The following is a 23882-nucleotide window of genomic DNA, read 5'->3' as shown; positions in this document are numbered from 1 at the left end:
CACCGCTGCGATCATTTGCTCTTAAAATACTTCTTCATTTTTGGTCATACAGATAAGAGTAATGCATCTTTTGTATCTGTAAATACTAGTGCTGTCAAATGATTAATCACGATTAATCACATCCAAAATAAAAGTCTTTGTTTACATAATATATGCGTGTATGCTGTGTATATTTATTATGTATATATAATTACAAACACATGCATGTATACATTTAAGAAAAATATGTTATGTTTATATATTAAATATATTTATATATTAAAATATAAGAATATAAATATATAAATGTATATACATGTAAATATTTTCAAAATATATACTGTATGTGTATGTATTTATATATACATAATAAATATACACAGTACACATACATATAGTATGTAAACAAAAACTTTTATTTTGGATGCGATTAATCACGATTAATCATTTGACAGCACTAGTAAATACTCTACTTTTATTTGTGTGCACTCAGAATAGCAACGAAATGTTGCGCTTTTGTAAAGTAATTAAAGCAAGCATGATGCACTTTCTGCCGTCTCGGACTCTGTGAACTTGAGCATGTCACTTCGAAAGTCTGTGGATGCTTGCCTTATTACAGACATGAAAAATATATCTATAGAGAGTGAAACTTTTAAAGAGGGTTCTCACGGGTCCTTGAAATCCTTGAAAGTTTGTGAATCTTAATTTTTTTATCAAGGCCCTGGAAAGATTTTGAAAATAATACAGATCCTTGAAAGCGCTTGAATTTATTTTGTGCAATAAGTTTTCTGGAAAAAAATCCATATTATTCTCAGACAGTCAACAGGGATAGGTTTTTGGAAACGCTGTTTTGTACTCATTCATTCACTGGTCTGTTGCGGCTCAGTCAGTTGAATGTGCTGCTAACTCATTTGTGAGTGTGCTGACATTTTATCTTACCTGTCAGATTTTCATACCAGGGTTTACTGTGCATGCTCAAATCAATATTGCATCCATTTTCTCACGCTAAACAACAATATTTATTGTATCTGCATTACTGTAAGGGTGGGTTTAGGGTTAGGATAGGTGTAGACTTTAATAAAACACCATCTAATAGGTAGAAAAAAAAAATTTATTGCTGGTTTCCTGTAGCTGTATCCCTTCTAGATTCAACAGCGAATATAACACATAATTACTGTATTTGCATTACTGTAAGGGTAGGTTTAGGGTTGTGGTAGGTGTAGATGTTAATGAACCATAATTTTACCAGTAGCATATTTCGTTGTCGAATTGTACTACCTACGGTTTTAATGGGAGGTGGCAAAATCTGACAGGGTAGCACAAATCGACAGAACAGGTGTCGGGAAAAACCTCACTCTCACGGGGTGAAACTGGTGACATTATTCTATTGAATGAAAGATAAAAGGTTTATCCAAAATGTCGCTAGGTGCTATGCGCTTTGTCTTACAAAAAAGTAGGTAAAAACTGCAACACTGGTTCGTGTGCCCCTGTGTGTATGTGCCACGGAGGTCTGAGTGATACAAGTAGTACAATTGAAAAACAAAATGGAGGCGGGTCCGGATAGAATTCCCTCCCAGTCTGGATTGGGACCGGAGTCCTGGCTTTGAGAAGGGCTGATCTAGACCATACAAATAACAAGATAATCATTCTTTTTGCACAAATCATTGTTTGAATTGAAAACATAGTCAGTGGCCACTCAAGGAAGGCTTTTAAGACCTTGCAGAATCTTCTGCCGCCTGGTTGCTCCCACTTCACAGCGAGCAGGGCTCACGCTAACGCTTTTAAAATTGTAACTTCTAGCATATTCCTAAACATGGACATCATTAATATTGAAGAACAAATTCAAGCACCAAAAGCAGCCTACACACTCCAAGTTCTCTTTAATTGGAAAATATTCATTTTCATGAATTCATAGGCTACATGGTTGCATTAACATTTTAGTTCAAAATTTTTAATGTCATTATTTAAAAAATAAATAAAAATGCTTTATTGATTGAAGTTTCATAGATATTTAGTTGTTAGACTTGCAAATTTTATGCCATATATTGTAAGTAATTTCACAGTTTATTTACCTCCTAAATTACTACACGTGTGCAGTCACAATTCTATAGTGGTAAAATTTACTCAGGTCGATGCTTTGTGTATAACATGCGTGACATTTTTTGTATGACATTAAACTTTATTTTAAGAATAATTGTACATAGGTTAATCAAAACAAATGTGATTATTTCTGAGAACCTTTTATACACATTGTAATAATATACAAACTCCCATAATTACGGGAAGAAAGACGGGAACCAGCGCCAACAATTACACTCAAATAACCAAAATACATAAAATAATTTAGCCGACAGCCCCTCACGGGCGACTGCCGCGCAGCAACCACAATAACACAAACCACAAAATAAAACGCAGGCCTGTGTCCTTCTCTCGTCCTTCACGACTAGTGTAATGAGTGGAGCAGCGCAAAGTTTCCCACATCACCGGCCCGTCAGGTCCCATTCTCATTTACTGTCACATACCCCCCATCGCCCCTCGCAACCACTTTAGACATGCGTGTACTCCCCACACCCACCCTTAAAGCCGTCACGGTGGCTGCGGGGGATGGGGGTAGGCAGGACAGACAAGACAGGGTAAAGAGATAAGGATAGAGAGCGATGAGGACAGACGAGAAGATGAGCAACGATAGAGGGAAGAGGATAACCCAGACCGCTGCGCGCTCGGCCCCTCACCAGCTGGGGAATTCTTCCGTGGTGCCTGGGACGGCGGCACTGGACGGCCTTCGGGTGGACAAAACATGACACGCTGCTAATCCGCCGCCCGGGGAAACGGCGACGGCTCCTCCGCTTTCGGGGCAGGCCGGCAGGCATCCCGCGTCTCCCTGGATCTCCTCCATTCACGAGCAGGCTCAGGCCACCTTGGCGAATAATGGCGGCGACTCCTCGCTCACCTCAAAGGACGGCATCCACATTCTGAGACGGCGCCACCTGGCATCGCGGATTACACCACGATCGCGGCCAGGATTTATACAAATAAAAAACTTATACTGTAGGGAAGAAAGAGGCGGGAACCGGCGAACACAATGACAAAATAAACATAAAACACAGCGTCAGGGCGACTGTGCGCATACAGAACAAATATTTTGAGAGTTACTTGTTCTGTCCCTTTATTTCCTAAGAATCACAGTTGTCACTTATTTTCATTTTCTGAAGTTGGCAACCCTAATGCAAAAGTTAATATCAGATCATTTTAGAATACAGTATAGGATGTACAGAATATTCTTCAGTCTTATGCAAAACAGAAATACGACGAATAGAATACATGATTGCATAGTTGTGTTTGACATAAAAATTGTAACAATGTATCTTACAAGGTAAGACGATGTAACCTTGCTCTCACTTGAAATGTGTCACATTAGGTCCTTGAATTTGAGGGTATTGGACCTGGAAAGTCCTTGAAAGGTCCTTGAATTTGAAGTTAACCAAGGTGTGGGAACCCTGTTTAAATGAACAAATTCAAACAGAAAACAAATATTCTCACATTATGTAATCCGTATGAAACATGCATACAGGTGCTGCGGAGGTGAGTCACTGTCGCAGACTTCATCTCTTAAACCGAAAACAGAAAGCACTAGTGTAACAATAAATTACAACGTTACAATAAATTAAAACGTTAAATGCAGTGTACTTGCTGTTTTTCCCTAACAAATTCATAATTATTATATTTGCCGGTGTGCTGTGGCAAGCCTTTTTTGTATGCGCTTGAGCACTTATTAGGCTATGTAGGCAATTAAAAGCTCATTATTATGAATTATATGGTTTATTAATAAAAGTGCGACTAATAGTCGACTAATGCTTAAAATTAAAGACTTCTAGTCGACCAGAAAAATCTTTAGTCGAGGGCAGCCCTAATGCATATTGACTAGAGGAGAACTGGCCCCCTGACTGAGCCTGGTTTCTCCCAAGATTTTTTCTCCATTCTGTCACCGATGGAGTTTTGGTTCCTTGCCGCTGTCACCTCTGGCTTGCTTAGTTGAGGACACTTCTTTTACAGTGATATCGTTGACTTGATTGCAAATGATTGCACAGATACTATTTAAACTGAACTGAGCTGCATGATGACATCACTGAATTCAATGATGAACTGCCTTTAACTGTCATTTTGCATTATTGACACACTGTTCTCCTAATTAATGTTGTTCAGTTGCTTTGACACAATCTATTTGTTAAAGCGCTATATAAATAAAGGTGACTTGACTTGACTTGACTAATTGTTTATGAGAAGCATACAGAGGCTGACAGTTAGCTGAATATATAGCCTACTTATTTAATAAGTGACACTTAGCCTGCATTTTAAAACTTTTATCTGAATGTGGCAATTAACATTTTTATTTTAAAACCTTTATTTGAATATAGCAACATAATATTGCGCTCTACAATATTTCTATCAATAAATCTCTGACAGAGACTATCACCCAAACACTGTGTGCATAGTTAGTAAGTATGCTGACATCATCCATAGCAATGAGGTCAACCCTTGCCTTACTCTTAGCTTAAGACTTCTGTCTTCCTTAGTAACAGTTTGTCTCAGCAGCTTTGTGAATAGGATTTAAGAAAAAACTCTTAGCTTAAAACTTTTACTGCTATTTAGGAGAACTCTTAGTGGTAAGATAAAATATTTTGTAAATACGGGCACAGATCTCCATGTGGAGCACTGGCTGTTGTCAGACTGCTTGTGCATTCAAAAATTTCACCAGATCATTATTAAAATTAATGCCAAAATGAATGTTTAGAAATGTAAACTGATATTTTCTACAGACACACTACAGCAATGATATAAGATATAAATAACTGGCCGAACACCATTCTTTGGGGTGAAAATACTAACATGCCTAAGAGTGTATAAGTAACACAGTAGTGTATAAGTTAAAAAGAAGCAGGGTATTCCACTAATAATAGGGGCAGAAGATGAAGAGAACTTCCCTAACTCTACAGAAAAAGACCTGTCTTCAAGATATAAGCTGAACCATCTTAAGGCAGTACTCTTGATGCCAATTAAATGCTCTAAACACCAAATAAGAACATTATGATCTACAGTGTCAAAGGAAGTAGGATCAATACAGCATTTTTACCGGCATCAACTGCAAGCAAACATTTGTTTTAATGAATTATACAACTATTAATGAAGCTTTTGACTTATTGAATGATTTTCCTGTTTGCTTTGAAACCCCTTTTTGTAGTAGTTTTTGCCAAGTCAGTTCAAAATAGGTCAATTCAAAAAAAACCTTAGAAAAATATAATAAATAGAAAAATGTCTGGTGGAATGTAGAGTGTGTATATAATATAATCTTTAAAGTTTTAAAATTCTGAGATTTGGAAGAATCTTTTAACATACAAAGGTGCAGCTCATAGTGACAAAGGACAAAAAATAAATAAATAAATAAAATAAAACAATTCAGCATATATTCCAAGTCTTTAAAGCTAAATTGTTGTGTACTACTGTTGTATAAGATCATTGCCACATTTGCATTGGGTTGATAGTCAGTCACTTGGTCATGTGATATTACTTAGCTTTATCATATAGGCCTATTATATAGAATATTTACCGTATTTTCCGCACTATAAGGCACCTAAGAGCCTTAAATTTTCTCAAAAATAGGCCATGCACCTTATAATCCGGTGCGCCTTATGTGTGCAAAATCTGTAAAAATGTTGTTGTGTGACTTTGGTAAGCGCTCCGCTTGATTGACTGTCGGACCATTTCCCGCTGACACAGGGGCGTAAATGAAAATGAGAGAGTGGCTGAGAGAGGTGTATGTAAAGCGACCGGATGGTTTTTTCCACGCATCACCATCCCTGTTGATCTGCGACTCCATGCGCGCCCATCTCACCGCTACTGTGGAAAACCAAGTGAAGCAAATTAATTCGGAGCTTGCCATCATTCCGGGAGGATTAACAAAAGAACTCCAACCGCTGGATATTGGTGTAAACAGGGTGTTCAAAGTGAAGTTGCGAGCGGCGTGGGAACGATGGATGACAGGCGGCGAACACACCTTTACTAAGACTGGGAGGCAGCGCCGGGCGAATTACGCCACCATATGTGAATAGATTGTGGATGCCTGGGCTAAGGTATCTGCTTTAACTGTTTTCCGAGCTTTCGCGAAAGCTGGCATCATTGCCGACAATGATGAGAGGGAACCCGGCATGTTTGATGGCGAAATTGCCCAGCTGTTCAATTCAGACACAGAAGATGAGGACTTTGATGGATTTGTGGGAGAAGATTGATTAAAAAATAATGTGAGTGAATTAAGTAGTAGAATAAAGTTCAACTAAACTCACTGTTTTGCTTCCGTTACCTTTTTTTTTGTAGACCGTATGTTTTAGCATGCGCCTTATGTATGGTGCGCCTTATGTATGGGTTAAGTACAGAAATAGACCCGGTAATTGAGACTGCGCCTTATAATCCAGTGCGCCTTATGGTGTGGAAAATACGGTATGTACCGCAGTATGTTTGTTCATGTTTGTTTCTTTGTGTGTGCTGTTGGGCTTATTAGTTTTGATTTCTCCACGAGTCAGAAAGGCTGCATGAGCCTCGACTGACGCGACCTTGATGCTGTCAATTCATTATCCGTTATCAGTCACCGTTTACACTGAAAGTAATAAAATCAGAATCATTCTCACCAAAGTTTTGGTGCTGCCCAAGTTATTGTTTGTTATTGATGTTTTAATCTTGTTACTTGTGCGGTTGGGCAAGTAAAAAATCTAGCTCGCAAAAATAGGTTTTTCAAAAAATTCCAGAAACGATCAAATCCAATCGTTTTGCATGCGTTGCATCATCCCATCACGTTTATTTATATAGTACTTCAGTGTTTCCCACAGCCTTGCACTCTATGTGTGGCGGCACTCCCCCACCCCCATAAATAAATATGCAGATTATTTTTCTTCCAGCCGGAGGTGCTATTAGAGATAGAGGTTTTTCCGGTAACGGCTGTATACAAAGCAGCGCTGAGCTCACAAACGCTGATTTATCAGGCATTACTCGCAAGATGGAATGAAAATGACATCGACAGTTTTCTGAAAACAGTCGGTTTTCCTTCTGAAATACAGTGATATAAAAACAACTGCAGCGGTTTTTGATTTTGTAATTTGTGGTGCTCATGTTTACTCAACGAAGTCAAAGCCTTTTGGAAAATCTATTTGTGGCGGCCTGCCACAGTTAAATCAATGTATGGGAAACCCTGGTACTTTATATAATAGATAGCCTTAAATTAATCAGTTTTACAGTATTAAACATGAAAAACCAGAGTCAGTGTTGCTTTTTTTTTTTTTATTAAAGTGATAGTTTGGTTAACAGAGATCAAAGCTTGATCTAGCTCAGAATTGTTTTGATTATCATAATCATATAAGGTATTTTAAGAGAGATTATGTTGTAAGTAAAATAGTTTATTAAAAAATAAAACATCTTATCACTTACCTTTATTTTGTTTCTCTTCCATATGACTTACAAAATGTGATGTTAGGCAGAATGATGTGTCATTCAGTTACTTTTTCATATAGTTAATTAAATGGTGAATGAGAGAGTTTCTCCATCTGTCGTCTCATGTTGTGTTTCAAACATATTTATTTGTATAAATGGAATAATTGTAATTGCATAATATAATTTTCAAAAGCTGAAGTAATTTGTTAGAATATGTATAACTCAATATTTTTACTAATTGCAAAAGTCTACTAATTAATCAGTCAAATAATAGATGTTTATTCGATTAATTGTTCTAATAATAGTTAGATTAATTGATTATCAAAATAATCATTTGTTGCAGCCCTAATTACAATAGGGTTTCAATGCTACGTACTTGAACCCCTAATTAAATGGTTGACTTTTCTTTCCTTTTTTTTCAATAGAATGGTCCAGTTATATCCAATTCACAAACGAATCATTCTTTTTGAACCAGTACTTTTTAGTAAATTTGATGAACCAAATACAAACCGTATGCAGCTCAAGCCAGTACAGATCTAGAGGTTATTCAATAAAAACTCTCTTTTGGATGTTGCTGACGGTTAGTTTGACTTGAAATGTGCCAGTATACTAGAGCTGGGCGATATGACGATATTATCATATATCGACGATGTCTCGTAAGTATCGCAATGTCGATGTCAACAGTCAGGTAACATATATCAACCTTATCGGGGGAAAAAAATGATAAACCTAGTAAGTTGCAAATAGTCACCATACAGGTCTTTTTGCATGCAAGAATGAAATAATTTAGTAGGAGGGTTGGGAATCGAAAAGCTGTTCCAATTTTGGAAATCAGATCAGATGCGTAAAGTCAAGAATCAAATTACTTATTATAAAATTAAATTTCGATTCTGCTTCTCGTCTCCTGTATGCGCATTTAGACTATTGTGATTTCAAAAGATTCAACTGCAAGAAGATAGAATACAACTCGCTTCTGCACTCGCGCACTGTTTTTTGTGCTGCACACACACACACAAAGTGCTCGCACAAAAGCTGCCTCTTATATAAGCAAACACTTGACTGATCTCTCTTTCTCACATTCTCACACATTTGAATGGACAAATAAAACAGAATTATATCAAAATATCCCATAAATACAATCGGTTATGTCTTAAGTGAACGTAAAGAGTTGAGAAAAAAAACAAGTGTGTATTGGATCCGTGCATTGGACCCGTGCATCGCTCCTGCCAGTCATTAATATTAATAAAAGAACAAAAGAAAAGAAACTCCCTCACTGATCTTGACTGAATCACTTTTGTAACTCTTGTATTTGCCTGTTGTTCGGCTCTGACTACTGTAATGGCAACGTGCATCTGTGTATGCAACTATTTTGGAGATGCGTTCCAATATAATTTAGCCTTTTTTAGGGTATAGGCCTATTCTATTTTAATCTGCAGTTTAATAAATGTTAAACTGAAAAAAGACAAATAGTAGTACTGCATGTGTTTCTGAATATTTATTTAAACAGACTGTATAATGATGAAAAACCAGAAACATGACAGATATAGGCCTAATTAAAATACACAATTTTCTTCACAGCCTATTCATACAGTGCACATAGCACCCTATTTTTACAGCTTTTTTTAAAACGGTGTATACAGTATAATTATGTTAAATTATGCTGAGATATAGCACTATAAATGAATCATTTATTTGCAAACAGATGAAGACATTATAGTACTACATCTCAGCTCGCCACTCAACATGCACGCGTTCTGAGTTTTGGCAGCATTGTATTTTGATTAATAAATTAAAAATAATAAAAATTAAAATACAAAAATGAAATTTAAATTATCCCTGCTTCTAAATAAATAAAGCAGTTTTTTTTGTTGTTGTTGTTGTTTCGTTAGAGACCTCCGAACTAGTAGGCTACCAGGAATGAAAGAAGAAAAAATGTTTTTTACGTTTTTGCTCAGAATTTGTTTTTAATTCCTGTATGATTTTAGTCATCATGATAAATATCAAATACGTTTTAGCTTGACTAGAAGTTAAAAAACAACGCTACAATTGTCATAATCAAGAAAATGTAATTTACCATCATGAAATGTCTATACAGGCGATAATGCCAAAAAGAAAGAGAAACATCGGGATATATAGGCATATTTTATTCAAGACATTACTATATGACATCAACATGCATTTATCATTCTTACAGTCACGGCCAGAATGTCCAACTTCACCATGATGAACTTAAAATTTGGTTCTTTTTCCTCAACAGTTCTCCTCACAGAAAGAAATTCATTTCAAACACAAATTTGATAAGAACAGAGTGGAAATTTTTAGCAACAGCAAAGCTAATGTTTTCTGTTAATTTAAGTACAAACTAAGTAAAACCAAATTTTAATGTGGCAATATTTAAGACCAAACTGAACATGGTGTGTGTTTATGGTGCATGTCAGCAATGTTGTCTTGGCATGGGGGCGGGGCGAGGTGGTAGTGGGTCTTAGGTAGATGATATTATCAGATATCACGATATGTTTTAAGGTGATTATTGATAAGATATTTTTTACATATTGCCCAGCCCTACAGTATACCCGTGTATAATATGATCTTATGACACTAACTTTTTTGCCAACTTATTCAGAGCTGTAGTTACTCCAAACATTTTACTGAACTGAGGAAACAGTTCGACCTCGGACAGAAGAAATGATGAGCTGCTGATATAAGCATGCATGGGTCATGGTTTCAGCTAAATAAGGGCCATGGTTTCTGCTAAAAATCTTCTTTACTGTACTACTGAACAAAGAAAAATCAGTAAATAACAAATTTTCATTTTTGGGTGAACTAACCCTTTAAGTTTTCAGGTAGTCATAGGTTTATCAGTAGTATTTAGGCACAGAAATAATGAAGAGGTTGAATTAAGTAATCAAATTTAAAATGACACTGTTATAGTTTTCACTGTATAAATAAATACAGATTAATCCTTAAAGTTACAAAAGTTATTCAGTTTAGAGCAGGGAGTGATTTTCTATTTTGTTTGATTAATATTAAGGATTTATGTGTGCATGCTTTGGATGTGAGTACACAGAAAAACGTCTCTCAGAGAGCTAGCGAGTACTGTTTTTCCTCTTGCAAGAGTTTTCTTTTGCGTCATCTTGTACTTGAATAGTTTAAAATCAGTTATAGTGCAAATGATGCATCTTTTATGATGAAAGTCTCGTATCGCAGTGTGCAGGTCACTTCCAGTGTATATGTGATGTGGAGATGTGAAAACCATTTTTGCATTGTATTGACAGAGAAAATTAGTCACAATATTTGTGAAATTACAATCTCACAGTGTAAAGTCAAATTATTGATTTGATCTGATAATCTGTGTGTAATCTGTGCAAATGCTCTTTCAGCCTACATGCTTTAGCGAATAAATGTTTGGGGAATTTCCTGCATTACAAGTGCTGAACCTGTGGAAATTAGTAAAATTATGTGCAATACCTGCAATCCCTTGCCAATAATATACAAATTATATTAAAATTTTCACATATGACCATATGGGAGACTAAAGCTGTGTCCAAAATCACACCCTGTAATCTAGTATTTTTTTCTATGCAATGTAAGCAGGTGTGCAGTCTGACCACACTGACCAGTTTATAATACTGACTTAATGCTGATGGTCATGTCATGTTTTCAAAATCTCGAAACTGATCATGCTGCCTGGTTTGCAGACCGGATGGTATTTTCCATTTATACAGATAGAGGTGGCTAACAGAACTCATTATGTCATTCTTTATTGTTTTTAATTATATCATTCAGGTGTGCAGCAATTCTCTGAATTTACTCATTAGATGTTCTTGTTTCCTCTTAGGAGCTGTCTGAATCTTCTGTTGTCGTTCTCTGAGCAAATCCCTGGTGCCTTATGGAAAGAGTTTCAATCTTCTGTCAAGGTCAGAGACAATACTTTATTGAATTTTTTTTATTACCATAAAGGTAACATGTAGCATCTGGGGAATTGATGGATGGACCTGGATCACTGAATTGTGATGCAGAATGTTACAGTTAAGGATTATCACACTCATATTAGCATCAAATTTTGATGGAGGATCAGCTTTATCAACCCTTGAATCGCACTCATCACACAATAACATAAATAATATTTTAAAGAATGTATCAGGTAAGTGTTTCCTTGTCTGTCTCCTGATGGTGCTACATGTGTCTCCTGCCTACCCTGTGTAACCCTTGGATGTTTATTAAAGAATGTTATTCCTGCTAGTCCTATGTCCCCGCATTCCTCGCTCCTGCACAGTAGATAACCGTGACAGTAAGAGGTCCAAATGAATAATATATATCAGATAGCTTGGTTAAGGGCTATCTATATGGGCAACATCTGCATAGTTTTTATAGTAAATAAGCTGGAAATTGAGCTTGTGCATGTAGAATGTGCGCGACCGGTGTGCGATACCTCGAGATGTCCTAGAAAATCATATCATTCCTCATCATACAATACCATACCAACTCTAAGATAGGGGTGTAAATCAGATGGTTCGTCATTATACAATACCATATCGATTCTCATACCCAGCGATACGATATTTGCAGATACCTCAAAAAATTCTTCGATACGATTCTATTCGATATAGGAGTATATCGATCAATATTTTGATATTTTATATCTATTTTAAACAACCATCTACATTTTTATTAACTCACAAATGCAACCAAAATATATAACAAGAACATTTATCTGAAAAATTTTCATTCTGTACCTCAGTTGGGACATTCACAATAAAAAAATAGGCCTACACATTTTTTTTTAAATAATAAAGAAAATAAACAATTGGATAAACGATTCTGGCTGCTACTATGGGCTCAGTGCTAAAAATCTTTTCTACAGATAACCAAATTACAAGCAATAGCAGAAAATAACTACAATACAACAAAGACACAAGTTCAATAAACAGTGCTTTTCAGGTTTTTCAGCTCAGTCAAAAATAAATTTTCAGGTACGCTACAGAAATGTAATAGGCTAATCAAATGTAAAATAACTGCACAGTCTTGACTCTATAATTTAAATATAGATGAATCATTTCTGATGTTATAACGGTTATTTAGTCAGGAGCAGTGAGCACTTGTATTTTTCTTTGACAGCATTAGATTTATTATTAGTTTGTTTTCACTTTAAGAACGAAGCACGGATTTAATATACACATGCCTTTTCTTTCTGAACTGTTTACGTTAAGACATATGCCTAACGACTGTTTACTTGGATATTCGTCAAAATGCGCATTTTGATTTAATTTTGTCTGTATTTATTCATCCATGCACAAAAAAGCGGAAGAGAGCTCGATTAAGTATTCACGCGGTCTAGACGCGGCTGTCTGTGTGCGTGCGTGCGCACGCTTCAGATATGTGCGCTGAAAACTTCTCACACAGCGCTCGACTGTTCCACCAACCATCACGAGCGTCTTTTATGCTCACCTTGTGCCTTCGGGCAAGGGCAATCCTTATATCGAGTCCTGATACGCAAGTTTGAGCGAGAATGCACGCGTTTGCGGTAATGCATAGACGGACATTATGTGAAAATGTGGACAGTGCCAAATAAGGTGCCTATTTATATTACAGATATCGATATCTTACGTGTGGCATCGATGCATCGTATCGTCAGACATCGTATCGATGTATCGATCCATATCGATGAATCGTTACACCCCTACTTTACACAGTGTCTACACACGCAAAAGTTGTCGTGTGGCGCGGAGCCGCATCAGCTAAAGTCTGTCTAATTTTGTGTCAGCGCGTCATAAACAGAACGCGGCAGCAGTTTACTGTCAGGGATTTGTGGTGTCATGCCATGTCATGCTGCATCCAGTGTAGACAGCATCACTGATTATACTGAGTTCTATTGACTGATCTATATATAATGAATCTCTATTATAGATCAGTGGTTCTATAGTATTTGTTCATATGACAACATCCGGTGAAAATCCTTATTTGGGTAATATATTCTAAGATGTAGGCTAGAATCTGTGATTACTAAGTGTAAGATTTAATATGCGCGCCACTGAGTGACGTCTGTACTTCCAGGTCAGAGAGCACCTGTCCATCAAAAGCTCACTATCCAATCAGTGTAGATCACTGTTAAGCCCGCCCCCATGAGAGGTTTGTGTCAAAACACCAAACGAAAACCTGCAAAGCATAAGTGAAATCTGTGGCAATGCATTCAGAATCCACGATTAGCAAAAACGAATCTTTGAAAAACATTAACAAAAAATGAAGCATATTTGAAGAGCCTGTTAAATTTGTTTGACTGAGTTCATTTTTTTTTCATTTTCATTGTGTTTTCTTCTTTTGTAATGGCATATTTTTGATCGTTTCTGAAAAAGTTACGTTCAGTTTTATAAAGTTACATTCATTTTTTTTGAAGCAAGTATAATTCCATAGTTGACATACCATTCAAATTTAGGGCTGGTACCGAGTTCGATACTTTTTAGGTACCGACCGAATTGCCTCGATACTATTGAGTATCGAAAAATGACATGTTCGGTTCCAGATTTCGATACCTAAGGAGTTAACTCGTCAACGTCAGTGCTCAAACAAGTACATATGAAATGCACAACAACACATAAAGTCACTCACACACACAGAAACTCTACACACATGCGATGCGTGGAACTCTCCGCACACATACCATAGACTGTATAAAAACAGGCACATACTCATATGAGGCGCGTGCACGCACAAACTCTCCACGCGCATACTTATATGAGACGCGAGCACACACACATAATACCTTAAAGATGTGGAAAAGTCGATAAAAAGTGTGGGTACATTTCTCCAGGCTCGATGCCAACAGCGCGCGATGCAGTATTTGCGGTAAAATAATTGCTGCAAAGACCGGTACCACGACAAATATGATGAAGACCTTGACAGTGCACTGAGTAAACATAAGAGCAGAAAGTTGCTCTGTCTTCAACTGGTAAATGAAGAGATACCTTGTTGATCACTCTGACAGTGTTTATATTGCAATAAATAATAACTACTGAATGTACACTGCCATTCAAAAATGTGTTGGTTAGTCAGAATTTTTTTCAGTAAGGATGCATTAAAGTTATCAAAGGTGACATTAAAACGTGTAATGTTACAAAATATTTCTTTTTCAAATAAATGCTGTTCTTTAGAATTTTTTATTCATCAAAGAATCATGAAAAAAATGTATCATAGTTTCCAAAATATTAAGCAGCAAACTGTTTTCATATTTCTGAAGGGTCATGTGACACTGAAGTAATGATTTTGAAAATTCAGCTTTGACATCACAGGAATAAATTACATTTTGAAATATATTCAAATACGATTTTAAATTGTAATACTATTTCACAATATTACAAGTTTTACTGTATTTTTTATTAAAATAAATTCAGCTTTGGTGAGCATGAGCTCTTTATAAAACATTTTGTTGTTCGTTTGTGCACTGGCTAAGGAGCATGAGTCAAACTGAAAAAATAAAACCAAAGTTTTTCTGAGGTAATGTGTTTTGTAATCTTGTTAAAATGGATTTCATAAAATTGGTATCGAAAAAAGTATCGTTAGGAACCGGTATCGAAACAGAGGTATCGAAATTGGCACCGGATCAAAAGATTTTGAACAATACCCAGTCCTATTCAAATTTCATATTAAGAAATTCTTTTAACCCAAAAAGCAAATTATACTCCATTCTAACTAGTTGTCTTTAATATACAGATCTTGTGTTCTCCCAGGCTATCTGTAATCAGAAGCACATTTGAAACTGGAATATAATTTAGTTTCATTCACATGTGTTTCATAAACACACAATCCTTTCTAGATTACAATCCGCCATCAAAATGATAAAATGAATTATTCTAGCTGCTGTGAGAAAAGGCTATAAACGATCCACCACCTGCAGGATCCGCACATGTGATAGCCGGGACAATTTCTTTATGTTTACAGACGTGACGTAATGACGCAGTGCCATGCTCAAATTTCCCACGACAACCTACCCATACCACTCAAATTAGAAAACATTATTATAAGCTTTCTTTTGTGAATCGAGCTAAAGTAAAGCGATAGTTTTGAACACTGGCAGGTCATGTACTTGCTCAAATATTGATTTCGGATCATTTAACCAAAAAAAAGTTGCGTACTGCAGCTTTAAATAAAGTAGCATAAGAAAGATGGCAATATATGATACTTATAATACATTATAAGTATGAGAAATATAATCCATTGTAACTTAAGTGGATGCAACATTTTCACTGTGTTATAATTCATCATAGTCTTACAAGCTATAACCACAAATAAGTTAACTCTCTGGAGTCGATCAACGCGTATACGCGTTTTGTGGCATCTTCTCCTGATAACCCCGAAAATATTGCATTAAAAGTATTTGAGTATTTGAGAAGAATGACTAACATCCCTTGTAGTCGAGTTAACCCTCTGGAGTCGACTAACGCGGATACGCGTTTTGTGGCATCTTCTCCTGATAACCCCGAAAATATTGCATTAAAAGTATTTGAGTATTTGAGAAGAATGACTAACATCCCTTGTAGTCGAGTTAACCCTCTGGAGTCGACTAACGCGGATACGCGTTTTGTGGCATATTCTCCTGATAACCCCGAAAATATTGCATTAAAAGTATTTGAGTATTTGAGAAGAATGACTAACATCCCTTGTAGTCGAGTTAACCCTCTGGAGTCGGCTAACGCGGATACGCATTTTGTGGCATATTCTCCTGATAAGACCGAAAATAACTTAAATTACACTTTCAGTTTTGATCGTACAGCAATACATCAATCAAATCTGTAAAGGGTCTAGTTTTATTTCCCAAACTCTCTAACCACTAGGCCACAACTTCCCCTACAAGGGATGTTAGTCATTTTGTCTTCTCAAATACTCAAATACTTTTAATGCAACATGTCAAGTTAAAATGAGTTAGAACCTGTCAAAATGCAATGGCCTTTTTCATTCATTTGCGCAATGTCTGATTTCCACCCATATATTACGATATGTAATATATGACAACAATTTTTTGTTGTGTGTAATTGTTCTGCCTGTTCAAGGACTTTAAATGTTTAACTTTTAATGCATATTTAACTTTTTCAAACACAATAAAACCGTAATTCTTTGTGGAATTATTGTGGAATCATTTTAACCTTGGACCTTTATCCAACCCCCGCCATGTTGGATGACCCACAGTGCATGTATTGTGAGTGTGTTGTTGATTTCTCTTGGTGCAGATGGCTCATGGCATTCTTCAGGCACATGGAAACTCACAGCTTCACACCCTGTTGACTCTAGCAGAGGAGAATGGTCTGTGGTCCAATGCCACACTGTGTAGTCTTCTCTCAAGTGACATCCCTAATGTAGAGAAAGGTGAAATGTATTCTTCTGTCTATTACTTTATCATTTAAATGTTCTGTTTGTTCTTATTTCCTTATTTGTTCCATATTTTGTACTGGTACTGGTAATTGTACTTCTACTCTTGTTAACTTGATTGAATGTGCGTCTCCCACAGTACATGAGTTTTTATCTCGAGAAGGACCTGAACTGCTTCATATGCGTATAAAGCACCTCATTAAACAGAAGCATATGGAAAAAGCTGCAAGACTAGCAAAGACATGCGCAGAGTTTCCTGAATTTGGAGGAAAAAAGAACTTCAGACAAATCTACCTCGTATGTCTGTGTGAAATAAAGCCACAAGAAGAACTTATGAAAGAGGTAAGGGTCTTTAAAAAAAAAAGGTCTGTCTGCTTTGCATTAATGGTAAAGGTTAAACTCCTATCTGATTTTCTGTATTAAAAAAAAAAACATGCTACCAAAATCCCAAGAGTACCTGCCCAAAGGGCTACCAGGGATTTTGAAATTTTGCGAGCCCTGCCTAAACTTAACAACTTACTTGTAAACTGTTAATAAATAACAAATTAGAAGTTTGAGGGAAAAGTCATAGTTAATGGTTTGTTAGAAGCGAGAATTAGACCTTAAAATAAAGTGTGACTGTGTTTTCTTTAATAAAGGGATACAAGTGGACATTTTCAAGCAAAGTGAATTGATTTATTATAATACAAAAAGTACACTAGGTTTTCAGTTGTTAATGTGTTAAAATATTTATATGTTCTATATCTATCTATATATCTCTCTCTTTGCTCTCTCTCTCTCTCTATATATATATATATATACTGTATATATATATGTATATGTATATACTATGGTGAAACAAAACATTATGACCACTCATAGGTGAAGTGAATATTGTTATTCATCTTCCAACAAGGTCACATGTGAAGGTCTGGTCAATTTATATGGTAAATTAACAATCAGTTTATGTAATCAATGTGTTGATGCAGGAGAAATGGGCAGCAGTAAAGATTTTGACAAGGGCCAAATCACTGTGTCCGAGCATCTCAGGTAAGGCTTGTGGGGTGCTCCTGGTCAGCATTTCTGAGAACCTACCCAGAGTGGTCCGAGAGGAGACAAACTATGATGGGCCTATATAGGTGCAGACTGGTCAGAGTGCCAAAGATGACCCTGCTCCACAGCCGAAAGCCCCTAAAATGGGCACATTAGCAATGAAACTGGACCTTAGGGCAGTGAAAGGAGGTTGTCTGGTCTGATGAGTCCTGTTTGCTTTACATCATGTTTATTTTGATGTAATGGCACTAAGATACACTGCGGGAAGATGACAAGCTGTTCGAGGGACTGTGATGCTGTGGGCTATGTTCTGCTAGGAAACTCTCTTTCCACCATTCATGTGGACGTCAATTTGACAAACCTCATTGCAGACCAGGTACACTTTTCATGGCAATGGTATTCCCTAATAGCTGTGGCCTCTTTAAGCAGGATATTGCCACCCTGCTACACGGCACACATTGTTCAGGAATGTATAAAAGAAACATAATGAATACTTCAAGTGTTGTCCTGATCTCTTAATTCTTCAGATGTTAATGAGCAACCATGGGATGTGCTGGAACATCCAGTCCAATTCATGTCTGCTCAACCTGGCTTGTCGCAACAGGACACCTTCATGGTTCTTGAAGAGTCCATGACTCAGTGGGTCAGTGTTGTTTTGCCAGCACAGAGAGGGCCAACATCATGTTAGACAGGTGGTCATAATGTTTTGACTCATTGGTTTTTGTTTGTGTTTGCATATGTGTGTAGATGTGTATATATACAGTACAGGTCAAAAGTTTGGAAACATTACTACTTTTAATGTTTTTGAAAGAAGTTTCTTCTGCTCATCAAGCCTGCATTTATTTGATCAAAAATACAGAAAAAAAATGTAATATTATGATATATTATTACAATTTAAAATAATTGTTTTTAAATTTATTATACTTTAAATTATCATTTATTTCTGTGATGCAAAGCTGAATTTTTAGGATCATTATCACATGATCCTTTAGAAATCATTCTAATATGATGATTCATTATCAAAGTTGGAAACAGTTCTGCTGCTTAATATTGCTTAATGTGATACTTTTTTAGGATACTTTGATGAATAAAAAGTAAAAAAAAAAAAAAAAAGAAGCTATGTTTTTAAAATATAAATATTTTGTAATATTTTGCAATATACAGTCGTGGCCAAAAGTTTTGAGAATTACATAAATATTAGTTTTCAAAAAGTTTGCTGCTAAACTGCTTTTAGATCTTTGTTTCAGTTGTTTCTGTGATGTACTGAAATATAATTACAAGCACTTCATACGTTTCAAAGGCTTTTATGGACAATTACATGGCATTTATACAAAGAGTCAGTATTTGCAGTGTTGGCCCTTCTTTTTCAGGACCTCTGCAATTCGACTGGGCATGCTCTCAATCAACTTCTGGGCCAAATCCTGACTGATAGCAACCCATTCTTTCATAACAACTTCTTGGAGTTTGTCAGAATTAGTGGGTTTTTGTTTGTCCACCCGCCTCTTGAGGATTGACCACAAGTTCTCAATGGGATTAAGATCTGGGGAGTTTCCAGGCCATGGACCCAAAATTTCAACATTCTGGTTCCCGAGCCACTTAGATTATCACTTTTGCCTTATGGCACGGTGCTCCATCGTGCTGGAAAATGCATTGTTCTTCACCAAACTGTTGTTGGATTGTTGGAAGAAGTTGCTGTTGGAGGGTGTTTTGGTACCATTCTTTATTCATGGCTGTGTTTTTGGGCAGAATTGTGAGTGAGCCCACTCCCTTGGATCAGAAGCAACCCCACACATGAATGGTGTCATTTACTGTTGGCATGACACAGGACTGATGGTAGCACTCACCTTTTCTTCTCCTGACAAGCCTTTTTCCAGATGCCCCAAAGGGGCTTCATCGGAGAATATGACTTTGCCCCAGTCCTCAGCAGTCCATTCACTATACTTTCTGCAGAAGATCAATCAGTCCCTGATGTTTTTTTTGGAGAGAAGTGGCTTTTTTGCTGCCCTTCTTGACACCAGGCCATCTTCCAAAAGTCTTCGCCTCACTGTGTGTTCAGATGCACTCACACCTGCCTGCTGCCATTCCTGAGCAAGCTCTGCACTGGTGGCACTCCGATCCCGCAGCTGAATCCTCTTTAGGAGACGATCCTGGCGCTTGCTGGACTTTCTTGGACGCCCTGAAGCCTTCTTTACAAGACGTTCTTTCCTTGACGTTCTTGATGAACCTATAAATTGTTGATTTAGGTGCAATCTTAGTAGCCACAATATCCTTGCCTGTAAAGCCATTTTTATGCAACGCAATGATGGCTGCACGCGTTTCTTTGCAGGTCACCATGGTTAACAAGGAAGAACAATGATTTCAAGCATCACCCTCCTTTTAACATGTCAAGTCTGCCATTCTAACCCAATCAGCCTGACAAAATGATCTCCAGCCTTGTGCTCGTCAACATTCTCACCTGAGTTAGCAAGATGATTACTGAAATGATCTCAGCAGGTCCTTTAATGACAGCAATGAAATGCGGTGGAAAGGTTTTTTTGGGATTAAGTTAATTTTCATGGCAAAGAAGGACTATGCAATTCATCTGATTCATCTGAATTCACTCTTCATAACATTCTGGAGTATATGCAAATTGCTATTATAAAAACTTAAGCAGCAACTTTTCCAATTTCCAATATTTATGTAATTCTCAAAACTTTTGGCCACGACTGTACACTACTGGTCAGTAATTTTTTTTTTCTTTCTTTTTTTTAAATAAAATCAATACTTTTATTCAGCAAGGATGTGTTAAATTGATAAAAAGAAAATATATTATTAGAATATATATTATTAGATTTTTTTTATTTTGAATAAATGCAGTTCTTTTTAACCTTTTATTCATCAAATATATTAGACAGCAGAACTGTTTCCAACACTCACAATAAATCAGAATATTAGAATGATTTCTAAATTATCATGTGATAGACTGGATGTTACATGTGACACTGAAGGCTGGAGTAATGATGCTGAAAATTCAGCTTTGCATCACAGGAATAAATTATTTTTTTAAAGTATATTCAAATAGAAAACTATTATTTTAAGTTGTAATAATATTTCATTGTATTTTTGATCAAATAAATGCAGGCTTGATGAGCAGAAGAGACTTCTTTCAAAAACATTAAAAATAGTAATGTTTCCAAACTTTTGACCTGTACTGAATGTGTGTGTGTGTGTGTGTGTGTGTGTGTGTGTATATATATATATATATATATATATATATATATATATATATATATATATATGTGTGTGTGTGTGTGTGTGTGGTGTGTGTATGTTGTTATATATATATATATATATATATATATATATATATATATATATATATATATACATACATGTACATATAAAATACACACACCTAAATTATAACTTAAATTCTCTCTCTTTATTTGGCAGATAAAGGAGGTAGACTGCAAAGAGGCTCTGGACATGATTTGCAATTTAGAGTCTGAGGAAGATGAGAAGGGAGCTCTCAGTCTTTGTACAGCATTTTTCAAGCGTCAGCTTCTCAATGGCGATGCTTATTGTGCCTGGTAAGCCCCTTGTTCTCACTTGAAATTTTCAGTCACTGTACATAGCGCTGCATTAATAATGTAAAAGTAATTGTGATTGTTATTTCGCCTGCTACGAAAACGCATCATTTTTCATTAAATTTTTCATTCAATTCATATACTACTTTTGTATTTATATTATTTGGCATTATTTGGCAAGTCAATATTCTGATCATATATTTCTTCAATGCACATTTACACATTTCAGATTATATTAATTTTATTAATTTCTTTTAAGATTATATACAATCTATATACAAAAAAACTAGACTAAAATGCTCAGACATTTAGTAGACTAAAACTTGACTTAACAAAAACAGGACAATGACAAGGTTAACTAAATATGATAACTAAAAAAAGGTGATCTTATTTTGACACCAGAGGCCCGTTTCAGAAAGGAGTTTAAGTGAAAACTCTGAGTATGTTACCTCTGAAATGGGAGGTATGTCAGACCCAGGGTAAAGCAGGGTAATTCAAGGCCATTTCGGGAAAAAAAGGTAACTTATACCCAGAGTCATTTACCATGGTAACTTACTCTGTGAACCTTACCTGGTTGGGAGCAGTTTTTCTTGTTTCAACCCAGAGTTTATTTTGGTCTCCTCCCAATTTTTTAAAGCGTAAGCGATGTTTAACTACCTCATTCATTCATTCACGATGCAAAACTGCTTTTTCTTAGTGGGTATTTTGGAATCTAAATAAAAAGATTTTAAGTAAAGTGCATTTTACTTAAAACATGAAAAATAATCTTAATACAAATGGAAACAAGATGATTTTTCTTACCCCATTGGTAGATAATTTGCAAAATAATAAAAATACACTTAAAGGACTAAATACCTTGTCAATTTTCTAATGTAGAAAATATATCTTGATTTAAGAATCTTTAGATATTCAACAAGAATCTTTAGATATTGAACGTTAGATATTGAAACAACAAGAGAAAGATACTAAGTAAAAAATAAAAGCATTTTTTGCACATATTTTAAATCAGCAGATACTGTGAAAGTGACAAAAATGGCATGTCCTTTTATACAGAATCCTGTAGATGAGGAGGCTGCATTAATTCGTGGGGAGTTGCATTTACATAGGTAGAGGATTATTTTGATTATTATTATTTTTTGCTATAAATATATTTTGTTGATAATAATATAATTATTATTTGAGCGTTACCAATTTTAAATGGTAGTTTTCTATATAACATCAGGGATGCAGAGTACATTAGTAAGGCCTCTGTATCCAGAGCGGTAAGGAAAGTGTGTCTCGCTCTCACGCTCTTTATTATAATATTTGTGTAGTTATCTGAGCACAAACCCATCGAAAATGAAGCTGATTACTGTATGGAATGGATGGGTAGTTTGAGGTATAACCACCACCACAGCTGTTAAATTTATTTGGTCATCTTTTATAAGTAATAAGCAAGATTTTAAAATCTATATGATGTTTGATAGGGAGCCAGCGCAGTGTTGACAGAACCAGGCTAATATGGTCATACTTCCTGGTTCTAGTAAGAACTCTAGCTGCTGCATTTTGGACTAACTGGAGTTTGTTTATTAAGCGTGCAGAACAACCACCAATAAAGCATTACAATAATCTAATCTTGAGGTCATAAACGCATGGATTAACATTTCTGCATTTGACATTGAGAGCATAGGCCATAATTGCCTGTTAATATATGTCTGTTCTTCTCAACCTTTTTTTCTGTGCCTGCTGACCCAGTGAGCATTTAATTAAATGATGTTTGTGCCTTAATTTTGAAATTTCTCTAGTTTTTTACCATACAATTAATTATAACATATAAATTATTAAATGTAATCTTAATAGAAATCAGAATTGGTGTGGTTTGGAATTTGGTACATTTGGTAAAATGTGCTTGGAAAATATCTATGATCAGAATATTGACTTGCTTAATAATTATGCACACATTATGTAATGAGTGGTGAAGAAACATCACCTGATACTAAAAAAAAATAAGTTTTATGATTTGTCCACTTGCATGGAAGAAAATCACTGAAGCCCATTGTTTTGTTCAGCACAGGCTCTTTTAGCATCTGGATGACTGTGTAAACTCACTGACTGCACTCTCACCTATGTTCCCATTATAATCATCAAGACATAGATACGGTGTAAATCAGACATTTATTGTGCAGTGTAGACAACTTGATTTATATAAACAGGAGTTTTCCTGAGTTTGCATAAAAATAACTGAACAATTTTGAATAAAACAATTGTGATTACCATTTTATATTGTACATCTTACAGGGAGCTGACACTGTTTTGGAGTAAACTTCTAATACGGCTTGAATCAAAACAGGCCTTTTTGGAGCAATGCAGACTGTTATCACGCCTCTCTGGGAGTGTGTACCATATTCTGCTCCTCATCAAAGTCATTCAGGCTGAGGTTAGAAATTTTTTTGTTTTTATGTCAGTGTGTTTTGGAAACCAAGAGAATGG

At 35.9% G+C, this 23882-nt stretch overlaps 1 protein-coding gene across 3 annotated transcripts in view; it reads left to right on the top strand.

The window, feature by feature from the left end:
• Positions 1–23882, top strand: part of LOC109085180 (zinc finger protein 292-like) — a 45373-nt gene that overhangs the window by 14809 nt on the left and 6682 nt on the right. For 2 of the 3 annotated variants that reach the window (XM_042774452.1, XM_042774453.1), the window contains 5 exons: positions 11294–11372; positions 16677–16812; positions 16955–17157; positions 21280–21416; positions 23691–23829. In XM_042774452.1, the coding sequence (XP_042630386.1) occupies positions 11294–11372; positions 16677–16812; positions 16955–17157; positions 21280–21416; positions 23691–23829 (694 nt within the window). Of the gene's footprint in view, positions 1–11293; positions 11373–16676; positions 16813–16954; positions 17158–17939; positions 18224–18374; positions 18540–21279; positions 21417–23690; positions 23830–23882 lie in introns of those variants that run through there. The other variant, XM_042774454.1, reaches the window with a different exon arrangement.

Source organism: Cyprinus carpio, chromosome A17 (assembly GCF_018340385.1).
Source record: "Cyprinus carpio isolate SPL01 chromosome A17, ASM1834038v1, whole genome shotgun sequence".
NCBI lineage: Eukaryota > Metazoa > Chordata > Actinopteri > Cypriniformes > Cyprinidae > Cyprinus > Cyprinus carpio.
Note: the sequence above shows the minus strand (reverse complement) of the source record. Positions and strands in the feature narration are given on the sequence as shown.